Source organism: Bos indicus x Bos taurus, chromosome 27, assembly GCF_003369695.1.
Source record: "Bos indicus x Bos taurus breed Angus x Brahman F1 hybrid chromosome 27, Bos_hybrid_MaternalHap_v2.0, whole genome shotgun sequence".
In the NCBI taxonomy this organism is placed as follows: Eukaryota; Metazoa; Chordata; class Mammalia; order Artiodactyla; family Bovidae; genus Bos; species Bos indicus x Bos taurus.
In genome coordinates this window covers 19,585,611-19,609,851 of record NC_040102.1, presented here as the reverse complement: position 1 = coordinate 19,609,851, position 24,241 = coordinate 19,585,611, and the positions used below count along the sequence as shown (strand labels likewise).

Genomic DNA, 24,241 nt, shown 5'->3' with positions numbered 1-24,241 from the left:
TGTGGCTTTGTAAAAAAGGCCTTTGGTAATTTGATAGAAATTGCGTTTATATCCATAGATTTCTTTGGGTAGTACAGTCATTTTGACTTTCTGTATGTGTCATTTTTTATTTCATCAGCATCTTATGGGGCTTCCCTGATGGCTCAAATGGTAAAGAATCTGCCTGCAATGCAGGAGACCTGGGTTCAGTCCCTGGGTCAGGAAGATCCCTTGGAGAAGGGCATGGCAACCCACTCCAGTATTCTTGCCTGGAGTTCAGAAGAGCTTGCCAGGCTACAGTCCATAGGATTGCAAAGAGTTGGACATGACTAAGCCACTAACACTTTCACACTTTTCAGCATCTTATAGTTTTCTGAATACAGGTCTTTTGCGTTCTTAGGTAAGTTTATTCCTAGGTATTTTATTCTTTTTGATGTGATGGTAAATGGGATTGTTTCCTTAATTTCTGACCTTTCATTGTTGGTATATGGGAAAGCAATAGATTTCTGTGTATTTTTATAATTCTACAAATTTACTAAATTCATTGATGGGCTCTAGTAGTTTTCTGGTAGTGTCTTTAGGGTTTTGATGTTTAGTATCTTGTCATCTGCAAACAGTGATAGTTTTACTTCTTCTTCCTTTCAGTTTAGATTTGTTTCATTTCTTTTTCTTCTCTGCTGTGGCTAGGACTTCCAAATCTATGCTGAAGAACAGTGGTGCGAGCAAACACCCTTGTCTTGTTCCTGACCTTATTGGAAATGCTTGCAGTTTTTCACCACTGAGAATGATGTTAGTTGTGGGTTTGTCACATATGGCCTTTATTATGTTGAGGTAATATAATACTTACCCGTGCCCACTTTCTGGACAGTTTTTTATCATAAATGGGCATTGAATTTTGTCAAAAGCTTTTTCTGCATCTATTGAGATGATCATTTGGTTTTTATTTAGTTTGTTAATATGATTATCACATTAATTTGCATTCATTGAAGAATCCTTGAATCCCTGGGATAAATCCCACTTGATCCTAGTGTATGATCCTTTTAATGTGTTTTTGGATTTGGTTTGCAAGTATTTTGTTGAGGATTTTTATGTCTTTGTTCATCAGTAATACCAGCCTGTATTTTTCCTTTTTTGTTATATCTTTGTCTGGTTTTGGTACCAGGGTGATGGTGGCCTCATAGAATGAGCTGCCTCTCCTAGCTTTTATATGTTGGAGTTCCCCCAGGCACTTTTTTGTCTGTCCTCCTGCTCCTCCTGGGTGGTCTCGACCATAGCCACACGCTGCTGCACATTTGTGTACATTCGCTCCCGGGGGAATGGATGTGGCCTGGATCGCCAGCTTCGTGTACCCAACTGTCTCTCTGACACCTGCACTGAGGTGCCTCACGGGCCCTTTCCTGAGCTCTGGGCCTTCCTCCCAGGCCTGGTTCTTCAGTTGCCCTCATCCCAGTGATGGCGCTGCAGTTCCGCTGTGCAGGAACCGAAAACACTCCCAGCTCCTCCCAGTCATTTTGACTCATTCCATCAAAGCCCTTGAATTCTGCTGTCCATCCTACTGCAAAAAGAGTTCAACTATCATCACTTCTTCCTTGGTCTAACATGAGTACCTTTCCAACTGGTCTCTTCCATGCCCACACTTTCTCCATCTTCCACCCAGTAACTGATTATTGGTCCAGTTAAAACCATTCTGTGGGCTAAATGAACCACTGAACCAATGAACCTCTGAACTAACGAACTTTTCCTAGAACCAAAGTCAAAATCTTCCACGTAGCTTGAATGGTCTTGCAGGCTGGCCTCTGCCCTCCCGAGGGTTCCCCTCTACTCCCCTCGGGGCCTGTATGCTGGCCCCTCCCTTTTTCCCTGAAGGCCTTCAGGTTTTAGTCCAAACATCCGCAGCACTCTGGGCCTCTCCTTCGGTTCTTCCCACAGCTCAGGTTCTAAACCCACCACACAGTGGCCTGTTGAGGGTGCACCTCCTCTGCTGGAATGGAGGTCCCAGGGCTTGGAGACCATGTCTGGCTGGTTCCCTGCCTTAGCCTCCTCTCCCAGCACGTTCCTGGATCCATGCTGCCCTCAAAATTACTCGAGTGGACTGAGCCTGATGAAGAACGTTGTCTCTGCAATGCCGTGAGGGCAAGATCCTGCACGCTCTTCCTGCAAACGTTTCTCCTGTTGGTGGATTCTGACTCGCTCCTCTTCCTCCTGAGGCTGCTGAGCCATATGCCTGTCTGTCTGTCTTCCCCTGTCGGTGGTCCTCCCTCCAGACTGCCTTGTCTTCCTTCCCCTTGTTCTGCTCTCAAACCCCTTCTTCTCTCTCCACCTTTTCACTCATATGAGCTCCTCGCAGATCTTCTGGGCTTGTCTCATTACAAGTGGAATATCTGGGGGTCTCTGGATGTCCACCCCATTCTGGACCACCAAGGTAGACAGAGAAGAGGTGTCATAAAGCCCCAAGTAGTGGACAGAGCAGGTTGGATGCTAGTTGGGCAGCTGAAGAAAGGCAGGGATGTCCCATATCTGCCCAGAGAAGAGAACACGTCTGTCGGTTTGTGTCTGCCACCCTTGTCCATGGATGGCATCTCACATCGCTGTCCTCTGCTCACTTCCAGTTCCCAGGGGCCCTCCGTCAACGACCATCTTGGCATCCTCGAACAAGGTGAAGGGCGGGGATGATGTGAGCGTCCTCTGCACAGTACTGGGGGAGCCAGACGTGGAGGTGGAATTCAGGTGGACCTACCCAGGGCAGAAGGTGAGCGTGGCCCGGCCTCGGCCAGCTGCTCTAGTGTCTAGTTCCCTGTTCACCCCCAGTCAGTGAGGAGGACGGTCACTTAAGACGCATGAGAGACGTGTGGAGCCCTGCTAGGGCCAGAACTTGCTGGTTTGCTGCTAAAATGTTTCAATTATGTTTATATTGGGTTGCCCAAAATGTTCATTCAGGTTTTTTCCTGTTATAGAAAAACCCAAAGGAACTTTTTGGCCAAGCCAATAAATGGCTTTTTTTTTAAAGAACAGGAAAAAGTGACTGAGTTCCATTAGGTAATTTAGTCAATGTACCCTCTTTTCTTCATGAACCCGAAGGAAGGGGACAAGGGCATGAACAGGAAAGGAGGGGGCCTCCTTTCTTCAACCCCAACCTCAATTTGCAATCTTAACTTTGGGTTAGTTGGAGGCCAATCTACCTTCCTTCTGGAGTCCTTTAGCCTTTGCCATGTAAAAGTTGGTCCCCGGGGCAGAGAACTCTGAGCAGACACCCACCAGGTCAGCATGTAAACCCAGGCCTTGGAAAAGGTGCCATGAGGCCGAGGTTATCTTAAAACAGACTTGCCATAAACGCAGCTCCAGCACATGCAGCCATGGGCCTCGTCTGCTCACTAAAATAGACAGCCTCGCTACCAACATGGAACGATCCCCTTGTTGCCAGAAAAGATCTGGATCTGGCATCCTAAGATGTACTTGGCAGCCAATACGCTTCTGGTCGAAGGGCTGTGATTGGTGGGAAATAACTCTCCCTGGAGAATAGTGCTTTCCCAGTGCTAGGTACTTGTATCTAAAGTGTTGTCCCATTTAGAAAACATTAATAGCTTGCATGAGAGGTTTTTTGGTTTCTTTACATTGCTAATTATTAGCAGAAAGGGTATTAATTCAGTAATACTGTAAATATTACAATTGTGTTAAACTAATTCAGAAGACACTACTTATCACCGAAGTTGGAGGAAGCATCTCAGAAGTGACCATCTCACTTTCTAGAAATAGGGAGTGAAGTCACCTCGGGTATAATATTATCCATCCCGGGCACAGCTTTCCGCCCACTGCAGTCCTAGGGCACATTGGACTAATCGTGTCTCCCTCCCCCAAATCTGAACAGTTGCGAGCTCATATTCATTTACAAGGTGAGTGCTTCGGGCTTCTTAGTTCTGCGAATAAGAACCACTGTACCAAGGGGTGAACGTGAGCAGTGTCAACAGCAGAGCGGTGGAAAATTTATCTGTATCTTTATGCCTAATACCAGCCCCACATTCTTGAAGTTCCAAAAGAGTAAAATTTATATTAAGTAGAAACTTGAAGAAAAGGGCAGGAAGAGAGAGCCAAACAGCATAATGAAATTCAAGGCCCTGCTTGGAAAAAAAATGCAGCCTAGACTGACTAGGCAGTGTCAGAGCTCCCATGAGCTGCGCATACCAAATAGTCCTGTAGGAGCATGTCTTTTACGCTTTGAAAGGGATACTCAGCAGTGTCAGATGAATGGGAGCTGGTGAGAGCAGCGTGTGGTTTGTGCTCCAGTCCCCGTGGGTGTTGTTCAACAGGATGAAAGGCCCGTGACGATTCAGGACTCCTGGCGGCTGATCCACAGAGGACTTGGGCACACCACAAGGATCTCCCAGAGTGTCCTGAGCATCGAAGACTTTGAGACCATTGACGCAGGTTATTACATTTGCACCGCTCAGAATCTCCAAGGACAGACCACAGTAGCCACCACTGTGGAGTCTTCCTGACTTGGAAGATGAAGTATAAATGAACTGACGGAAAGCCCACTGGTGTCCACAGCCAGCTCCGAGGTTCTTTGTCTTTGCCAGGGCCAAACCCCAGGCCCTGCCTTGTGAGTCAGACCCAGACCTCCAAACTAAAAGGAAGTCATCGGTCTAATTATAGAAGTGTTAACTCTACTAGCAGAAAGCATGTATTCTGACTGCTGACCTACGTATATGCATTTCTAGGGTTTCTACTCAGAAGGCATATATGTAAACAACTTTATATAATCATTTTCTATTAAAGGAGCAAGTTTTTGTAAAAAGTAAAAAAAAAAAATGGGCTAAGTGCTCGTTGTTTAAGTCGGTTTGAAGTACATCCAGAAGCACTCATTGGCAGCAATGTGTGAGTCAATACCTAATATTCCCTTTGGTATCATAACCATGCTATGAGAGAATCTAAAAATGTAGTGATTTTATATATATAGTTCAACTATACATGAGCTATTGTATGATATGAAGTATAAAAAAATATTATCTAAACTTTTTTTTTTAAACTGCTGCACTCAGAATTACTAGTTCTAGATTCGACATTTAGTAAGAACAACAGCATTTTTTTAAAGATTATTTATATAGGTTGTCCTGGGTCTTCGTTGCCGCACGTGGGCCTTCTCTAGTTGTCGGGAGCAGGGGCTGTTGTTTGTTGCACTGCACTGACTTCTTGTTGCGGTGGTTTCTCTCTCTCACTGCGGAGCACAGGCTCTAGGCGCGTGGGCTTCAGTACTTGCAGCTCACAGGCTCTAGAGAGCTGGCCCAGCAGTTGTGCACAGGCTTAGTTGCTCTGCGGCATGTGGGATCTTCCCCAAACAGGTATCGAAACAGTGTCCCTTGCATTGCAAGGTGGATTCTTAACTACTGGACCATCAAGGAAGCCCAGCATGTGTTTTTAAATGTTTAACTTTCAATATAAAATAGATGCACAGGTTGAAGACGATTCCACTTGTTTTAGGCTTATTTTTACCACCTTCAAAATATGTAGACTGTAGCTGTTCCAATTTTCTTATGTTGTACAGCAGAAATTATTGTTAAGACCAGTAAAAGTTTATTATTTCTCAAATACCCATAGCTTGGAATTTAGAAAATCTTGAGGTCTAGCTCTGGGAGCTACATTTCAGCTCATGTCCAATTTTGTGGTTGCAGTGGAAATTCCTAGGAAACTATGGTTCAAACTAGATAACACTTTGGAGAGTGAACTATGTCAGAGGATGCAACCCTTATATTGAATATTCCAGCATTATTTATTTGATTAAAATCAAATACTTTCCATCACTCCAAACTGAGCACAACTATGGTTGTTTCCACACTCGTATTTTTATGATGTGCCAACATTTTGCATCCTAAGTGGTAACATTTGTTTTCAAGATAATGTTAAAGTTCTGTTTTGTTTCCTCTCTCATCGTCTCCTATTCTCTGAAGACGTTTTATATTAACTGTGTCAGAACGATTACCAGAACCTAAATGGCATGGAGGACACAGGGAACAGCATGAGATTTACAACATGCAGGGAATGGATGGCAAACCCCACTTTGGCTAATGACGTTGAGGACAGCTTGGAAAGTGAGCAGAGAGAGATTCCAGGAGGTGGCAGTGAACCTGCGTTCCCATTTATCAGAAATGAACATGAAAGGTTACGTACATAGTCAAGTGTCAGAGATAAAAGACTGTAGACACAATCACTAGTAAAACAAACAGTGCATCATGAATATCAGTCCACTTTGTCAGTTCAGTTGCTCAGTTGTGTCTGACTCTGTGCGACCCCATGGACTGAAGCACGCCAGGCTTCCCTATCACCAACTCCCAGAGCTTGCTCAGACTCATGTCCATTGAGTCGGTGATGCCATCCAACCATCTCATCCTCTGCCATCCCCTGCTCCTCCTGCCTTCAATCTTTCCCAGCATCAGGGTCTTTTCCAGTGAGTCAGTTCTTCGGTTCAGGTGGCCAAAGTACTGGAGCTTCAGCTTCAGCACCAGTCCTTCCAAAGAATATTCAGGACCGATTTCCTTTAGGATTGACTGGTTGGATTTCCTTGCAGTCCAAGGGACTTTCAAGAGTCTTCTCCAACACCAAATTTCAAAAGCATCAATTCTTTGGCACTCAGCTTTCTTTATAGTCCAACTCTCACATCCATACATCTACTACTAGAAAAACCATAGCCTTGACTAGACGGACCTTTGTAGGCAAAGTAATGGCTCTGCTTTTGAATACGCTATCTAGGTTGGGGCTAGCTTTCCTTCCAAGGAGCAAGCATCTTTTAATTTCACGGTTGCAGTCACCATCTGAAGTGATTTTGGAGCCCCCAAAATAAAGTCACTGTTTCCCCATCTATTCGCCATGAAGTAATGGGACCAGATGCCATGATCTTTTTGAATGTTGAGTTTTAAGCCAACTTTTTCACTCTCCTCTTTCATGTTCGTCAAGAGGCTCATTAGTTCCTCTTTGCTTTCTGCCATAAGAGTGGTGTCATCTGCATACCTGAGGTTATTGATATTTCTCCTGGCAATCTTGATTCCAGCTTGTGCTTCCTCCAGCTTGGCATTTCTCATGATGTACTCTGCATATAAGTTAAATAAGCACGGTGACAATATACAGCCTTGACATACTCCTTTCCCGATTTGGAACCAGTCTGTTGTTTGATGTCCACTTCTAACTGTTGCTTCTTGACCTGCATACAGATTTCTTAGGAGGCAGGTAAGGTAGTCAGGTATTCCCATCTCTTGAAGAATTTTCCATAGTTTGTTGTGATCCACAAAGTTGAAGGCTTTAGTGTAGTCAATGAAGCAGAAGTAGATGTTTTTCTGGAATTCTCTTCCTTTTTCTATGATCCACCAGATGTTGGCAATTTGATCTCTGGTTCCTGTGCTTTTTCTAAGTCCAGCTTGAACATCTGCCAATTCTCAGTTCACGTACTGTTGAAGCCTGGCTTGGAGAAATTTGAGCACTGCTTTGTAGTGTGTGTGTAAGTGACAACTCAAAGATCCGCCTCTAGTGGCCTGAACCTGTTCTTACTATAGGGGTTATTTGTAAAGCCACTGAATGTCAGCTACGCTGATTAGTAAATACTGATAGCACAAGCTTGACACATGCAGAGAGAGAGAGAAAAAGCCACAGTTTTTCCTTCTACTTCCCCCAACATATTAGAACTGGGGGAGGTAATAAGTGATGTTTTGAAAAGAGACTGAATGCAACTTGGAGATGAGCTGGACAGGCCACATTTTCCTCTCACCGGCTGGCCATTCTGCTGTCTTTCCCAGGACGGGAGGATTCTTCAAAGGTATGTGAAAATTTAGCATTGTCTCCGCAGCCTGCTCTATTAGCAAGGTGCTCCTAGTCATCCATAAGCACCGAATCCTGTCTTTCCCAGTTCTGTCAGCTATTGACCCTTTTTCGTTCTTTAATCTCTCTGGGATGTCCCCAAATTTGTACTTTTGGAACCAGGCCCTGGTTTATTTGGAAAAGTGGTCAGTACCTTGAAGATGAGCTGGCTTTGGCAAAGCATATTCCCTGTCCTAGAGAAAAGCAGGAAGGAGGTGGAAGGTTTGCTTTTGTGGCTCTGGATGGGGGAGAGAGGGGCGGGGGGATGGGGATGGGAGAGAAGAAGCCAGTTGAAATCACTGAGAATAGCTCAGATCAAGCTAAAAATAAGGCAGAGAGCAATCCATGGGTACTGCTCTTTCTTTATACAGATTTTTTTCTTTCTTTTCTTTTTATGCAAAATTAGGGTTCTGTGTTTGCTCATAGCCTGAAAAAAATGAATTGTAGTATTTCACGTTCACATGGGTAAGTTAAAAAAAATCTAGCTAGTTTCAACTGACACAGCTGAACACTGAAAGGCTGCTTATCAAGTTACTCAAAGGGATGCAGAGAAGGCACAGGCCTGGGGAAATTAGAGCTGTTGCTGCAGCCCCTCTTCCCCGCCAGGGCAGAGGGCTGAGCTGGCCGGTAGTAAAGAATCCTAACTCCAGCAACTATTGCTCTTCCTTCCATGGCTTCTGCAGAGATGTCTACACTGACAACTGCTTGACGAACACGTCTCCAGAGATGCTCAACTCAACACACACCAAGGGAGGCAGCGCCCAACACACGACACTCGGGTCCATCTGCTCCATCCACACAGCCCCAGTCAGACCAAAAGAAAAATCACGAGAAGGTGTCTGTGGTGAAGGTTATATAAATTACAAAGGTTATATAAGGTTACAAAGGTTATATAAATCTTTATCTTAACAGGCCCCTGAGAGTTTTCCCCTTTACCCATAGGTGAAAAAGGCAATGACCAAGGTTTCTCCCGTTCTGTAAGTGCTTTGTGCGACAGTGTCCGTGTAGATCCGTTCCCATAGCATCTTTGGACCGGGTTGGACGCCTTCCTCCGAGTCCGGTCTCACGTGGGAGGAGCCGGTTCGGGCCGTGGCTTCCCACTTCTAGGGCGGGTGGTGCGCGGTTGCGGGCAGGGTCAGTCCTGCAGAGATGCCTTCAGTCTGTCTCTGGTTCCCAGGGAGGTCATCTGGGTGAGAGATGCTGGGGCTGGGGAAGGAGCCGGAGTTCCGAGGTGACTGGAAGGGGGCGGCGGGGGACGTGGGGGACCTCTTGGGGCTGCACAGGTTCCCGTTGTGGAGCTTCCAGAGCAGCTCCTCGTTCTCCATGGAGAGGCGCTTGTTGACCTTGGACTCCTTCTCCAGCGACTCCTGCAGGACCGCCTGCTCCGTGGAAAGTTGCCTGGCAGACAGAAAGGAGCCAGAAATCATGTGAGTCTTGTTTTTTTTTTTAAGAGTCTGAAAAAAAAATTCTTACTGGTTTAAATTTGAGAGCCCCCAGATGATCTCTGGAATGAAAGCAATTGCTGTACACAGGCTGGGCTGGCAGAGGAACAGGAAGTGTGAGCTGGAGCCAAAGGAAAAGCTATACGTTGAGGCAATTTCATAGCAGACCTAGTAACGCACCCACAGACAGGCTGTGTGTCTTAGGACCCTCGTAGGTGGTAGGGGCGTGGTGGGGAGGGGGGCTGTTTCTTGCTTGGGGTTTGTTTGCTGTTGTGATGATCCTTCTCTGAGGGCATTCTCCACTTCCATCAGCCAGGTTTCCCTGGGAAGGGAAGGCATGCCCGCTGAGGACTCAGACTTTTGTCCAGGCCCCTTGGGTAAGTGAAGGCGCCACAGGCTGCAGTCATTTCCCAGGCAGAAATCAGAACCTCTTTAACGACTCGCTTCAGTCCAGGGGGGACAGGAGTGGGCCGGGCTAAGAAAGGAACACTCAGTGTTCACGTGTGAGGCAGGGAGGGGCTCGGGGCAAACAGGACAGTGGCATGTTACCTCGAGATTGCCATGTGCTTGTCCATCCGAGCTTTCAGTTCTTCATTCTCCTGCTGGAATCGCTTCAGTCTGTCCACCAGCGCTGTGTTACTGTCCACCTTGGCATAAATGAGAGTGTCAACATTCATACGTTAAAAACTACATAAGGCCCCTTATTCCTTGAGGTACCTTCCTGATATCAGTGTAGGCTACAGAGATTTAATTTAGGAAAGTTTTTAATTCTTTTCAAGGTTAACAGTATTTTTATTTAAAAAATTTATTATTGGACTATAATTGCTTTACACTGTTGTATTAGTGTCTGCTGCACAACGAAGTCAATCAGCTGTATGTATAGAGATATCCCCTCCCCCTGGATCCCCCATCCCACTCCTCTAGGTCATCGCAGAGCACTGAGCTGAGCTCCCTGTGCTATATAAAGCAGCTTCCCACCAGCTGTTGTACACACGATAACATATATAGGTCAACGGCTACTCTTAATTCAGCAAAGCTGAATGGTATGTTGAACATCTCTACACTGATGCACTGCAAGGAAGAACCTACTGCAGCAAAACAGAGCACACGGGTATTACTTTCAAATGTGTGCCAGGGCATGTGAACACACACACACACCCAGGGGCTACTGATTTGCTCAAGGTCACGCTGCTTTAGAATTCCCAAGAATTGGTGCCCTGCCCTTGGAGGCTGTGCCTCTTTCAGTTTCACGGTGATAAAGAAAACTGCAGCCTGGCAGCCAGCGTTTATCAGAGACACTACAGCTTCTTATGGTCAATTTGGGAAGAAAAAAAAAAAATCCCACACTTGATGAAAACTCAGTTCGTGGCAGTGTTTAACACGACTTTAATCATGGTTTCCTGCTGGCTCGCCAGCATGTCCCTCTGAGTGGCTACTCAGTGCAATCCCCAGAGCTCTGTGGAGCCTCAAAACAAAGAAATGCATGACAAAAGGCACCCCTCCTTAGCTAAACTAAAGACATGTTTGTTTTCCTTGAAAGTTTAGCCTGGGAAGGACACTAGGCAAGCAAACTGATCTGCCAGATTAAAGGAGAAAAGCCCAGAAGACACTGAATCAGCTAATGATGAAGAGCTGAATACACTCCTGCTCACTTTCTGAAGGTAAGATTTCATTACCCTCTTGGAGGAGACATCACAGCTCTGTCCAACTTCGTGCTAAGTCCTTGTCACTGGTGCCTGTGACTAAGCTGTCTTTTTTTTTTTAATTGGAGTATAATTGCTTTACAATGTTGTTAACTTCTGCTGTACAGCAGTGTGAATCAGCTCTCTGTATACGTATATCCCCTCCCTCCTGAGCCTTCCTCTGATCTCCAGCTCTCTGGGTCATCGCTGGGCACCACACTGAGCTCCCTGTGCCATGCAGCTTTGCGATGAGTGATCTGTTTCACACACGGTAGTGTACGTATGGCAATGCTACTCTCTCAGTTCATCCTCCCCTCCCCTCCTGTGTCCACAGGTCAATTCTCTACGTCTGTATCTCTATTCCTGCCCTGCAGGTAAGTTCATTACCATTTTTCTAGATTCTGCATATATGCATTAATACATGATCTTTGTTTTTCTCTTTCTGACCTACTTCACTCTGTGTGACAGACTCTAGGTCCATCCGCATCTCTACAAATGACCCAATTTCATTCCTTTGTATGGTTGAGGTACTATTCCATTGTATATATGTACCACATCTTCTTTATCCATTCTTCTGTTGATGGATATTTAGGTTGCTGTTGTAAATAGTGCTGCAATGAGCCCTGGGGTACATGTCTTTTTGCATTGTGACTTTTTCAGGGTATATGCCCAGGAGTGGGATTGCGAGGTCATATAGCAGTTTTAGTTTTTTAAGGAACCTCCATACTGTTCTCCATAGTGACTGTACCAATTTACATTCCCACCACCAACATCTATTATCCAGAAAAAACTTAGGACAAGCCAACCAGGTGAAATATCACCAAAATGTGACTAACATGTAAAATAGAGGGAGCCTTGGAATTTCTAGGAAGTATAAAGGAATACAAGATAAAAACACAAGGTGGGAAAATCTGGAATTAAATACTGGGGAGTGATTGGCCTTAAAATAGTATCTCTTCCAATTCCTCATTTTACTGGAGCAGAAACTAGCCCTGGAAACCAGTTCTCAGAGCTAATGATCAGCAGGGATAGTTTTTTTGTTTTAATGGAGAAAGCCTCTTTGCTTTCTAAGTGTCTAATTTTTGACAAAGGCCTGGAGGTTACAAATAAATAAGGTAACAGTGGGCTTATCTGTCATCATATCAACCCCTCCTTCTGCAATATACAGCATGCCAAGCTGACCAATACTTCCTGGGTATGGCAAGGGACAGAAATACTTGTGGATCAACGAAAATTAAGACGGATGAGTAATTTTACAGCAGAGTCTGATCTTACTGCACATGAGGGCTTGAAAAGTTCTGATGTGGCAGCACAGGGACAACCAGCTATTAACAGGATTATCTGAGTCAGTGCTGGCGGCCACACTGGCAAGCAGGAGACCGGATGGAACAGGGAGGCCTATCCCTCTGGTGGAAGCTGGTATATACCAGGTTGGGGCCATTAGAGACCATGAGCTCCTTCTTTCCTTTACAAAAGCAAACTTTCCTGGTAATTCAAAGCATCCATGTATCCACATGGGGGTTAGCTCTTACCTCCCATGAAAGGTAATAGTCTCTAGAAGAAAACCAAACAGCAAAACAAACAAACAAAACAATGAGTAATGAGTGCCTTCCATGCTCCCTATTGTCCAGGGCTGGTTTGGGTTTGACTGAGGCACCTACTCAACACTGAGTCACCTACAGTTAGGGGGAGAAGGGACAACCTCCCACAAAGCCCTGGATTCCCCACACGCTGACGTCAGCTGTCTATTCTGGAGGCCACAAAATAAACATTATTCCTGTTTTTCATAGTGCTGGCTACTTATCCAACCAGGTTAATTTTATAAATGTGCAATTCTTCTATCACAGTCTAATTCCCATGAAGCAAGATGGAGAATTGAGATATTTAGCAAGATTGAATTGCTCTGAGGGGATTAAGGACCCAACTGATTTGAGCATAAGAAAGCTCTTGAGCTGGTGGTATATTAAATAACCACTTTTACATTATTTAAACATTGTTTTTATGCAGGTGGCTATCCCCAGACCACGGATATGAATGACCTTTGCTGTTATTTTTCTAAACACTGACTGCTCCGTTTGCATGTTCCTTGGGCGGGGGGTACAAAAAACTGTTGCAGAAGGCAGCCATGAATAAGCCTTAAGCTAACATAGAAAAGAAAATGTAACCTCTTTTACCTTTCCTATGTTTCCAAACATCTCTAGACACGAAGACAACCCCATAGATCTAGCTCAGAGGCCTCAGGTGTTACCCCGCTCCGTGAGGCTCTGCACTAAACTTACCAGTTTCTCCATCTTCATTAACTTCACATCCTGTTGGTGCAGCTTCTCATTCTTGATCTCTAGCACGGCTTTCAGGCTTTCTAACTCTTGCTCCAGATACATGATCTGAGGGTTTTTCTGGAAAAGACACAGCAGGATATGGCTCTGATTGATCAATTGAACACAACTGCATGGTTCATGTTCTTCATACAAAGACATCTTTGATTAGATTTAGAAATTAAACAAGTGGCAAGAGACATTGGCCTTCTTTTACAGGTTCAAAGAAAGAGCTAAAAAGAAGGGTTAAGATAAGCTGGCTTCCATCTCAAAGTCGTTGGTCTTAAAAATGATATAATGCATTCCACATTTGAAAACATTCTCACTCACCCATCAGTAACTTAATATGTTAAAAACATATTGGTAGCATCAAATATTTTATGGAAGTAAGAGGAAAGCCGTACCTTACAATACAAAACAGAATTCTGGCTGCAGAGTATGTTTGGAGGGAGAACAGGGAACGATTGTTCGCTCTATGACTGAGGGGGAATACGCGGGCAGTGTGCTTATAGGGCTCTCTGGCAAACAACGGAAATGGCAGTCACATCCTGAGTCTTTCGGATGTTTGCCATGATAGGCATGTGTTGACCTGGCTTTCCTTCTAGGGCAGAATAATGCCCCATCAGTGAGTGACATCCTAGCACCTACATGGCATAGGATACATGCACTGTGAAAATTCTATCCAGGATAAATCCTACATAAGGGAAGAACAGCTTGTGAGAGTACACCACCAGGGTGGATTCCCTGACTCCTTGCCCCTAAGTATGGAAATTCAGGTGAACCTTGAATACAAGGTAACCTACGACACAAGTTAACAGGGCACAGTCCTTTGATCAGATGGTAAATGAGGGAATTCCTCAGACAAGCAGTCAGTGGTGATGGTTGTCAATCATCAGAACTTTCCTTCTGGACAGTAGTTAATTCTCTGGGGCAACCCTTAGGGGGAATCAGGGAAGATGCCCGTGGGGACTGCTTCACAGAGCTCACTGAGGGACCCCAAAAAAGCCGGGAGGATGCAGAGAAGTAAGGATACAAGTTGGAAGAGAAAGTTAAGTTTACCAGAGAAATCCATGTTTCTCCAAAAGTGAGGATTAGCCATACAGTGAAATATTGTTCAGCCAGAAAAAGGAATGAAATGTCTGTACCTGTTACACTATGCATGAACACTGAAAACAAAAGCTGAGGGAAAGAGGCCAGACACAGAAAGCCACATGCAGCGTGATTCCATTTCAGTGAAATGTCCGGAGTAGGCACATGCACAGAGACGGAAAGGGGACTGGTGAGCCTGGAGGGCCGAGGAGTTTGGGTTTGTTTTTTGGTTTTTTTTTTTGGGGGGGGGGGGGGCATTGGGGAAGGATGAGTTAATAGCTACAGGGTTTCTTTGGTGGGGGTGATAAAAATGGAATTAGATCCTGGTGACCAAGGCACAACTTGTGAACTGCTGATTTTTTTTTTTTTTTAAAGAATGACTATTGTGGTATATAAATTATATCCCAATATAGCAAGTTAATTTTTTTTTAAAGTGAAGTCTTCACATAAAGAACTCTGACCCTAATTGAGACTTTTCCTATCTTCCTGAAGGTATTAGCATAGATCACTAGCAATATATTGGATTTCATCTGTTATGCCAGTTTTTAGAATTAAAAAAAAAAGACCCACTAGTAACCAAAGAAGCCACTGTATACAGTTGAAAAAGCATACTGCAGGCTATGAAAAAGACTCCAAACCCATACTATTTCTCTAGCTGCTGAATAGTTAATTGACTCTAAGAGACAGTTGAACAGAAGGAAAATTCAATAGTGATAGGAGAGCATACATGACTTACTAAATTTGCTTTCTCTCTTGATATTCTTTTCTGCTCTTCTGATTTCAACTTTTCATTTAAAGTGTCATTTTCACTCTTCAGATCACTGATTTGTTTCTGAAACACAAACAATGAAATGTGGAACATGAGTAAACAAGCCGGCACCAGAAACGTGGCAGATGTGTGCACAGAAACATACTGAAACCACACAAGCCTCAAGGTTGATGACCAGGTGTGCGTGTGTTAGAGACTGAGATTACCTACCTCTAGTGATTCCTGCTTCTCGTAAAGCAGATCCTCGAGGGATTTCTTTTCCATTTCATGGCTTTTCTTGATTTCTGAAAGAAGTGATTTTTGAGTGAATACCACCCTGTGAGATCACTGCATTCTACATTCATTAAAGCAGGGGATATGCGAGTTGACTATGAGGCACTGTACCTATGTTACTTTACATTTGTATGGTACTTTTGTATAAATCAAGCTACTTGGTCTCAAATTAGCCTGTGAGGTGAGTAGGGCAGCTAATTCCCATTTTATGGATGAGAACATAGAGGCTCAGAGAGGCCAGAAGACCTCAGGGAACGTAGAGCATGCCTTCAGATTCCCGGGCTGAGTCTCTGTGCTCTGTTCTAGTTGCTCTTTATGAACCAGACAGAAGCCTCAAAGTAAACCCATCTCCAACAGAAAGCAAGAAAACCAGTGTTCACTAACATCTACCCTGGGTCAGTCACTCCACATGTTCTCATTGCTGACCTCATACAACACATCTGTTTTTCTGGTGAGAAGGCCCTGACAAAGCTCGCAGGGCCAGTTCCCACCACATGTCCAGATGTTTCTCTGTAGATGCAACAGGTTCAGGGCAAGAGCTTTAGCTACATGGGCACTTATGTTCTGTTAAAAAAAAAAATGGCTTCTTATTCTTTTCTTTTTTTTTTCAGTTTTGATAATTTCTTTTATAAAATTTATTTATTTTAATTGGAGGCTAATTACTTTACAATATTGTAGTGGTTTCGCCATACATTGACATGAATCAGCCATGGGTGTACATGTGTTCCCCATCCTGAACCGCCCCCCCACCTCCCTCCCCATCCCATCCCTCTGGGTCATCCCAGTGCACCAGCCCTGAGCACCCTGTCTCATGCATGGAACCTGGACTGGCGATCTGTTTCACATATGATAATATACATGTTTCAGTGCTATTCTCTCAGATCATCCCACCCTTGCCCTCTCCCACAGAGTCCAAAAGACTGTTCTATACATCTGTGTCTCCTTTGCTGTCTCACATGTAGGGTCATCGTTACCATCTTTCTAAATTCCATATGTATGCATTAGTATACTGTATTGGTATTTTTCTTTCTGGCTTACTTCACTCTGTATAATAGGCTCCAGTTTCATCCACCTCACTAGAACTGATTCAAATGTATTCTTTTTAATGGCTGAGTAATACTCCATTGTGTATATGTACCACAGCTTTCTTATCCATTCGTCTGCCGATGGACATCTAGGTTGCCTCCATGTCCTGGCTATTATAAACAGTGCTGTGATGAACACTGGTGTACACGTGTCTCTTTCAATTCTGGTTTCCTCGGTGTGTATTCTTTTCCTTTTACTTCGCCTCTTCTAATCATGATGAAATAAATGAATTTTTTATCCAGCAAGTGCCATCTACTTTTCCCAACAGTCCAGTGTACAGAAGTGCCTGGTGTGGGCCCTTCACTGCGGGCAGGGTGTAAACTCACAGATCCTTCCTAGGATCTGAAGTGGTCAAGCACAGCTACTACCAAAAAAGCCATAAAGTTCCTTAAAAGTTCACTCTCTTTCCTAAAAGACTGGCATTTATTAAAAACAAAACAAAACTCTTATCTGCCTCCTTAGGGGAAAGGGCATGTGCCACTCCCAATAAACAATGCAAAAAGAAACCAAGAAACCCTCCAAAACCGAACACCACGGGGCATTCTCTGGAGGGGAAGTTATGAATCATTTCTGTGTGGAAACACACCACGCTGTTCCATGAGCTCTTATTCTATTTTAATAGAGAAAAAGCATTCTTGCCTGAAAGGGAGTTTTCATAGGCCTTCTTTAGCAATTCTATTTTCTCCGAGTGGCTTGCTTCAATTTTCAACTTAGAGGTTTCGTGGGTAGCACTTAAGTTGTCAAACTGTAAGAAAAAACCAAAACAATAGTTTTACCAATAAAATCAAGTCCTAAGGTGAATGAATAATAGGCGGCAACATTAGGAGATGTGACACATTAGCTTGCATTCAAGTCTAAAGGGCTACCAGGCACATGTAAAGCTGAAATGAAAACTTGATTTTAAAAGGGAGCAAGGAAATTAAAGAGAGGTTTAGGATGTACTATGAAGTGAAAAACACAAGTTACTAAACAAGAAAAGAAGAAATGCAAACCAATGTTTTAGCAGTACCAGAATGCTTACAAAGGGATTATTTCTATGTAGTAGGATAAAGGGATGTTTTATTTTATTTTTTTAAATATATCTGGAAAAAACCCTCCAAAAACATTAATTTGAAAAGATATATGCACCCAGTGTTCATAGCAGCAGTTCAAACATTCATCATATTTATAAATGCCAAGACATGAGAGCAACCAAAATGTGCATCAACAGATGAATAGATCAAGAAAATGTGGGGTGTGTGTATTATATGTATGTATGTATATGTACATCTGTGTGTGTATATATACATACGAACAATGCAATACCACGGAAGCATTAAAAAAAGAATGAAATTTTTCATTTGCAGCAACATGAATGGCCTTGGAAGGTATGTTATGCTAAGTGAAATAAAGACAAATACTATATAATGTCACTTATATGTGGAATCTAAAAATTACAGTAAACTAGGGACTTTAACAAAAAAGAAATAGACTCACAGATATGGAAAACAAACTAGTGGTAACCAGTGCGGAGAGGGAAGGGAGAGAGGTAATATAGGAGCAGGGGAATAAGAGGCACAAACTGTTAGGTATAAGATAAGCTACAAGGATATGTTATACAACATGGGGAATGCAGTCACTACTTCATAATAACTATAAACACAGTTATAATCTTTAAAAATTGTGAATCCCAATCTTCCAGTTCATCCACCCTCCTTCCCCCACCCCTCTTGGTAACTATGTTTGTCGTCTACTTCTGTGACTCTTCTGTATAGCCAGGATTTTATAATAACTGTAACAGGAGTATGGACTTCCTTATAGCTCTTTGGTAAAGAATCTGCCTGCGATACAGGAGATCTGGGTTCGAGCCCTGGGTCAGGAGGATCGTATGGAGAAGGCAATGGCCATCCACTGCAGTATTCTTGCTTGGAGAATCCAATGGATAGAGGAGCCTGGCGGGCCACAGTCCATGGGGTCGCAAAAAGTCGGACACGATTGAGCGACTAACACTACTATAACTGGAGTACAACCTTTAAAAATTATGAATCACTATAGGAGATCAGCCCTGGGATTTCTTTGGAAGGAATGATGCTAAAGCTGAAACTGCAGTACTTCGGCCACCTCATGCGAAGAGTTGACTCATTGGAAGAGACTCTGATGCTGGGAGGGATTGGGGGCAGGAGGAGAAGGGGACGACAGAGGATGAGATGGCTGGATGGCATCACTGACTCAATGGACGTGAGTCTTGGTGAACTTCGGGAGTTGGTGATGGACAGGGAGGCCTGGCGTGCTGTGATTCATGGGGTCACAAAGAGTCGGACAAGACTGAGCGACTGATCTGATCTGATATTGTAATTCTGTAACTTATATAGTGGCTTCCCTGGTGGCTCAGTCAGTAAAGAGTCTGCCCACAATGCAGGAGACCTAGGTTTGATCCCTGGGTTGTTGGGAAGATCCCCTGGAGAAGAAAATGGCAACCCACTCCAGTATTATTGCCTGCAGAATCCCATGGATGAGCCTGGTGGCCTACATGTCCATGGGGTCACTCATGACTAAGTGACTAACTTTCACTTTCAACCTTTAAAAATTGTGAATCACTATATTGTAATTCTGTAACTTATATAATCTTATACAGCTATATTTCAATTAAAAAATTTTAAAGGGTTATTTAAATTCTATCTTTTTTCTTTCAATCTTTCACTCAACATACATACATTGCTTTGATCATAAAAATTTACTTTAAAAATTGTTTCATTTATTTAAATCATAATGAAATTCATCAAGGGACATCCAACAAAGAGAAGGTCATCACAGGAAGACCCTCATCAGACAACAGTTAGAATTCAAATTAACAGCAATGGCCAAGCACACGCTCAGGTTCGAAAAGTACAAACCTGCTCCTGCAATTGAGTTTTGTATTTCTCTGCTTCTTCTATGTAGATGTTCTGAAGCTTTTCACATTCCCCGGTGTAAAATTCTTTAAGCCGATTCTCCAGCTCTGTTAGATCAGTCTGGTGCTGCTGGTTTAGCTTCTGGACAAATCCTTCATAAGCTATTTGCAACTCATTCCTGGCTTTTTCTAACTTCTCACAGGTGGTTGAAACGGTGACTGAAAAGAGATGGAAAAAGGAAAGGGAAGATGACACTCAGCCTGCTAAACGGCCTACATTCGTAACATTCACACACAGCTGTGATGACTCGGAAAGCAGTACTCAATTCTCGGGACCAGATTCTCAACCATAACAGTGCAGAAGTGAAGGGTAAAGTGAAGGGAAGGCGAGGAAATGGTCTCTGGCAGCAAAAGGCCAACTGTCTATCAAGCAGTAAGAGAAGTCCTTGGGCAGAGCCAGGTTCCCAAGTGAAGAGCACCCTTACGTGTGGTGACCAATCAGTGCACGGGCCTCAAGGAGAAGAGGCTCTGATTGGCTGAGGTGTCTAAGGCCAGCCCCTAGGGGAGGCAGCAGAGACAGAGAAGAAACAGAGCCGGTAAGACCACAAAGAAGAAACAGACTTTAAGTTTGTATCTGATTGGAGCCAATTTAGACTCATTATGAAAAATAAAAGATTATATGGAACACAAATCATCAGAACATAAAAACCTTAGAGAAAACACATTGAAAAGCTACACTACAATGTGAATAAATTGAAAGGTTAACATTTTAAACAGGCAAAGTAATTTGATAAACGTAATTTAAAATCAGGTCATTCTAACCTTTCACTACCACTACCCAGAACAGAATTATTAACAGTACCTTGCAGAACTTGCACATGAATAAATAGCCACACATGCTATAATAAATCCTGAAAGAAATGGGAGAAAACACTTGCAAACAAAGCAACTAATAAGGGGTTAATCTCCAAAATACAGAAATAGCTCATGCAGTTCAATATCAAGTGAACCCAATCAAAACATAGGCAGAAGAGTCAAATAGACATTCTCCAAAGAAAACATACAGATGGCCAACACACACATGAAAAGATGCTCAACATCACTAATTATTCAGTTCAGTTCAGTCTCTCAGTTGTGTCTGACTCTTTGTGACCCCATGGACTGCAGCACACCAGGCCTCCTTGTCCATCACCAACTCCTAGAGCTTACTCAAACTCATGTCCATTGAGTGGGTGATGCCACCCAACCATCTCATCCTCTGTCGTCCCCTTCTCCTCCTGCCCTCAATCTTTCCCAGCATCAGGGTCTTTTCAAATGAGTCAGCTCTTTGCATCAGGTAGCCAAAGTATTGGAGTTTCAGCTTCAACATCAGTCCTTCCAGTGAACACCCAGGACTGATTTCCTTTAGGATGGACTGGTTGGATCTCCTTGCAGTCCAAGGGACTCTCAAGAGTCTTCTCCAACACCACAGTTCAAAAGCATCAATTTTTCGGCACTCAGCTTTCTTCATAGTCCAACTCTCACATCCATACATGACTACTGGAAAAACCATAGCTTTGACTAGATGGACCTTTGTTGGAAAAGTAATGTCTCTGCTTTTTAATATGCTGTCTAGGTTGGTCATAGCTTTTCTTACAAGGAGCAAGCGTCTTTTAATTTCATGGCTGCAGTCACCATCTGCAGTGATTTTGGAGCCCCCCAAAATAAAGTCTCTCACTCTTTCCATTGTTTCTCCATCTATTTGCCATGAAGCGATGGGAATGGGACCAGATGCCATGATCTTAGTTTTCCATGAGGTATCACCTCACACCAGTCAGAATGGCCATCATCAAAAAAATCTGCAGACAGTAAATGCTAGAGAGGGTGTGGAGAAAAGGGAACCTCCTACACTGTTGATGAGAATGTAAAATGGTACAACCACCATACAGAACTGTATGGATATTTCTTAAAAAAACAAACCAAAAAAAAAAACAAAAAAAAACCCTAAAAATATTACTACCATATGACCCAGAATATACCCAGGGAAAACCATAATTCAAAAAGATACACACAGCCCAGTGTTCACTGCAGCACTATTTACAGTATCCACACACAGAAGCAGCCTAAGTATCCTCTGACAGAGGAGTGGATAAAGAAGCTGTGGTATATATATAGAATGGAATATTACTCAGCAGTTAAAAAGAACAAAACCATTTGCAGCAACCTGGATGGACCTAGACATTGTCATACTGAGGGAAGCCAGACACAGAAAGACAAACATCATGTAATATCACTTATATGTGGATCTACAAAAAAACGGGAGGGGTACAAATATTTACAAACTAGAAGCAGAGTCATAGATATAGAAAACAAATTTTTGGTTACTTGGAGGAAAGGAGATACATTTGGAGATTGGGATTAACACATATACACTACCATATATCAAACAGGTAACTAGTCATCTCTACTCCAATAAAAAGTTTAAAAAATCATTTCAAGGGAAGTTTGGACTTTTCCAGCCTTCCTTTCCCTACTAGATACGGGGAAAGATGTGCTACCGTACCCTTAAGGAGGATGTACATTCTTCACATCCCAGAGTGCCCACAGACTCTTACAAAACAGGTACTGATAAGTCTGTTATAAAGTAACCCTTACCTCTATTTTGGTAAGGAATATGTATTTCTGGAGTAGTGGAAGGAAAAAGATTATTTCATGGAGAAAAAGAGGTTTACATCAATGATTATTCTACCTAAGTAAAGGGAAATTGGCTGGCTCCTGGGATGAATTTTGGACAATCATGTAGACTTGTTTTCTTGGGAATATGCCACATGGCAGTAGAAATTCCAGCCCTTGTCCCACATCAGTATTCCTCCAGAGGTAAAATAAGTCATGCTGAAATAATGACAAGCATGTGTGTGTTCTCAGTCCCGTCTGACCCTTTGCGACCCCATGGTCTGTAGCTCACCAGGTTCCTCTGTCCCTGGAATTTTCCAGGCAAGAATAGTGGAGTGGGTTGTCATTTCCTCCTCCTGGGAATCTTCCCGACTCAGAGATCACACCCATGTCTCTTGCATCTTCTGCATTGACAGGTGGGTTCTTTACCACTGGGCCACTAGGGAACCTTTCAATGACAGGCATACTGTCTGCTAAAGAGAACCCTAAAAATTCAAGTAAGCCCACAAATATTTACTGAAGGGGAAAGGAAACAGGAATAGCAAAAACAAAGTGAGAACTACTAACGATATTAAGGGTGAAAACTATTCCACATGAGCAATGATGAGGCTGCACAGTGCCCCTCGGGAGCTAGAACATTGGCGAGGCAGAAAAGTTGGAGAGAAGAGTCAAAAAGGTAGATGGAGATCAGACTATATAGACCATTGACATCACTGACAATCACGCCTTGGGACTAAATTTGGGAAGTGGTTTTTTTCTTTAAAAGAATTTACGAAAAGATAATGGTCATGCTAATTGCTACAGAACGCCCTTCTCAGATCGCTAATTATCAAAGGACAAAGAAGTGATTCAGGGAGACAAATGTGAGCCAAAGAACTAAAAGCTGAGTTGGCCAAAAAGCTCATTTGGGTTTTTGGTAAGATCTTATGGAAAAACCAACACAGACTTGTTGGCCAATCCAATAGTCATTTCTGCTGCCTTTCCAAAATCATACAAATCAAATTATAGGGCCACAAGCCTCCTTGTGTGAATTCCAGGTTCTTCACATGAAAGTAGGAAACAGAAACCTAAACTGCAAGCTGTCAACAAAAGCATCAAGAATAGCTTTTCTAGCAGAACTCTTGATTTTACACCTTTTGACTTAATTCCCTTGGGATTTCACGTATCAGCAAAATACAAAAGAAAACAAAACAAAAATTCTAGCTCATCTGAATGCTTGTATCTGAGATAAAATGTCTATGTGGACCAAAAACTAGAAGAGCTTCTGTGGGGAAGTTAGCAGTAACACCTGCTGGATTTCAACACATCTGCTTGTCATCAGATGACTGTCAGTCTGTTTAACTTAAAATAGATGGAAATCTTCTCACATTGGTGGCTGAACAAGGTGTTTCCTCTTTAAAAAAAAAAAAAAAAGCTTAAATAGTGTTTAACTTTGTTGGCCTCTGTGGGTGAGGTGAAAGAGGACAGGAGGGAAGGAAGGGGAAAGTGGAAGAAAGCCCCCGGGGGAGCGGGGCTGCGGGGCAGGCTGGGCCCCAGGTGACGTCAGCCTGCAGCTGTGGGGAGCAGCTGGTTCATAAAGCCATCTCTCACACGAAGGGCTCTGTGTTGAGTGAACTGGCCGGGGCTCCTGGGGAAGCATTTACTTGGCATAAAGACTCATGGAATACTTCTTTTCTGAAGGACAAGCATGTCAACACTGCATCAAGAGTTCTCGTGACCCCTCTACCACCGCACACTCGTGGGGGGAGTGGGGGTCTCCAGCTTCCGTCCTGTACTTCTCCCTGTACTTACTACAGGTTAGGAGCGATTCCTAGGCCACCTGGGCTCTCACTCCTGTAAGAGCCTGTCCCTTCCCTGCTCATTCTCCAGGATTCCTTTCATGGTAAGTCAATCACCCAACACAGTCAAAGCAAACATAAATCTCTCAGAATCTGGACTAAGCAAGGAGTTTTTGCACAGGTTTAGGCGATACTGTTTTCATGGAGTTACTGCACAGACAGAAAATCCACGCAGTGCAAAGTGGTCCTTCTGTCCTTCCTGGTGGCTCAGATGGTAAAGAATCTGCCTGCAATGCAGGAGACCCGGGTTTGATCCCTGGCTCTGGAAGATCCCATGGAGAAGGGAACAGTAACCCACTGCAGTATTCTTGTCTAGAGAATTCCATGGACACAGAAGCCTGGTGGGTTATAGTCCATGGGGTCACAGAGTCAGACATAACTGAGCGACTAACACTTTGGCCTCGCTGT

At 43.5% G+C, this 24,241-nt stretch overlaps 2 protein-coding genes and 1 long non-coding RNA gene across 9 annotated transcripts in view; 2 read left to right on the top strand and 1 right to left on the bottom strand.

The window, feature by feature from the left end:
- Nucleotides 1-5,774, top strand: part of PDGFRL (platelet derived growth factor receptor like) — a 74,679-nt gene extending 68,905 nt beyond the window's left edge. Inside the window, exons 5-6 of the mRNA XM_027530225.1 lie at nt 2,589-2,728; nt 4,284-5,774. Of these exons, the coding sequence (XP_027386026.1) occupies nt 2,589-2,728; nt 4,284-4,472 (329 nt within the window). The 3' untranslated portion in view covers nt 4,473-5,774. The remainder of the gene's footprint in view (nt 1-2,588; nt 2,729-4,283) is intronic.
- Nucleotides 5,775-8,656: 2,882 nt separating this feature from the next.
- Nucleotides 8,657-24,241, bottom strand: part of MTUS1 (microtubule associated scaffold protein 1) — a 187,032-nt gene continuing 171,447 nt past the window's right edge. For all 6 annotated transcript variants that reach the window (XM_027530154.1, XM_027530156.1, XM_027530155.1 and 3 more), the window contains 7 exons: nt 19,348-19,562; nt 17,114-17,219; nt 15,326-15,399; nt 15,083-15,178; nt 13,222-13,338; nt 9,810-9,907; nt 8,657-9,216 (listed from right to left, as the gene is read on the bottom strand). In XM_027530154.1, the coding sequence (XP_027385955.1) occupies nt 8,922-9,216; nt 9,810-9,907; nt 13,222-13,338; nt 15,083-15,178; nt 15,326-15,399; nt 17,114-17,219; nt 19,348-19,562 (1,001 nt within the window). In that variant the 3' untranslated portion in view covers nt 8,657-8,921. The remainder of the gene's footprint in view (nt 9,217-9,809; nt 9,908-13,221; nt 13,339-15,082; nt 15,179-15,325; nt 15,400-17,113; nt 17,220-19,347; nt 19,563-24,241) is intronic.
- Nucleotides 9,159-11,316, top strand: LOC113885043. Of its 2 annotated transcripts, none has more exons than XR_003509111.1 (3): nt 9,159-9,245; nt 10,801-10,921; nt 11,277-11,316. It is a non-coding gene; the product is annotated as an uncharacterized LOC113885043 (long non-coding RNA). The 2 variants fall into 2 exon arrangements; XR_003509113.1 differs by lacking the exon at nt 9,159-9,245 and adding an exon at nt 9,568-9,637.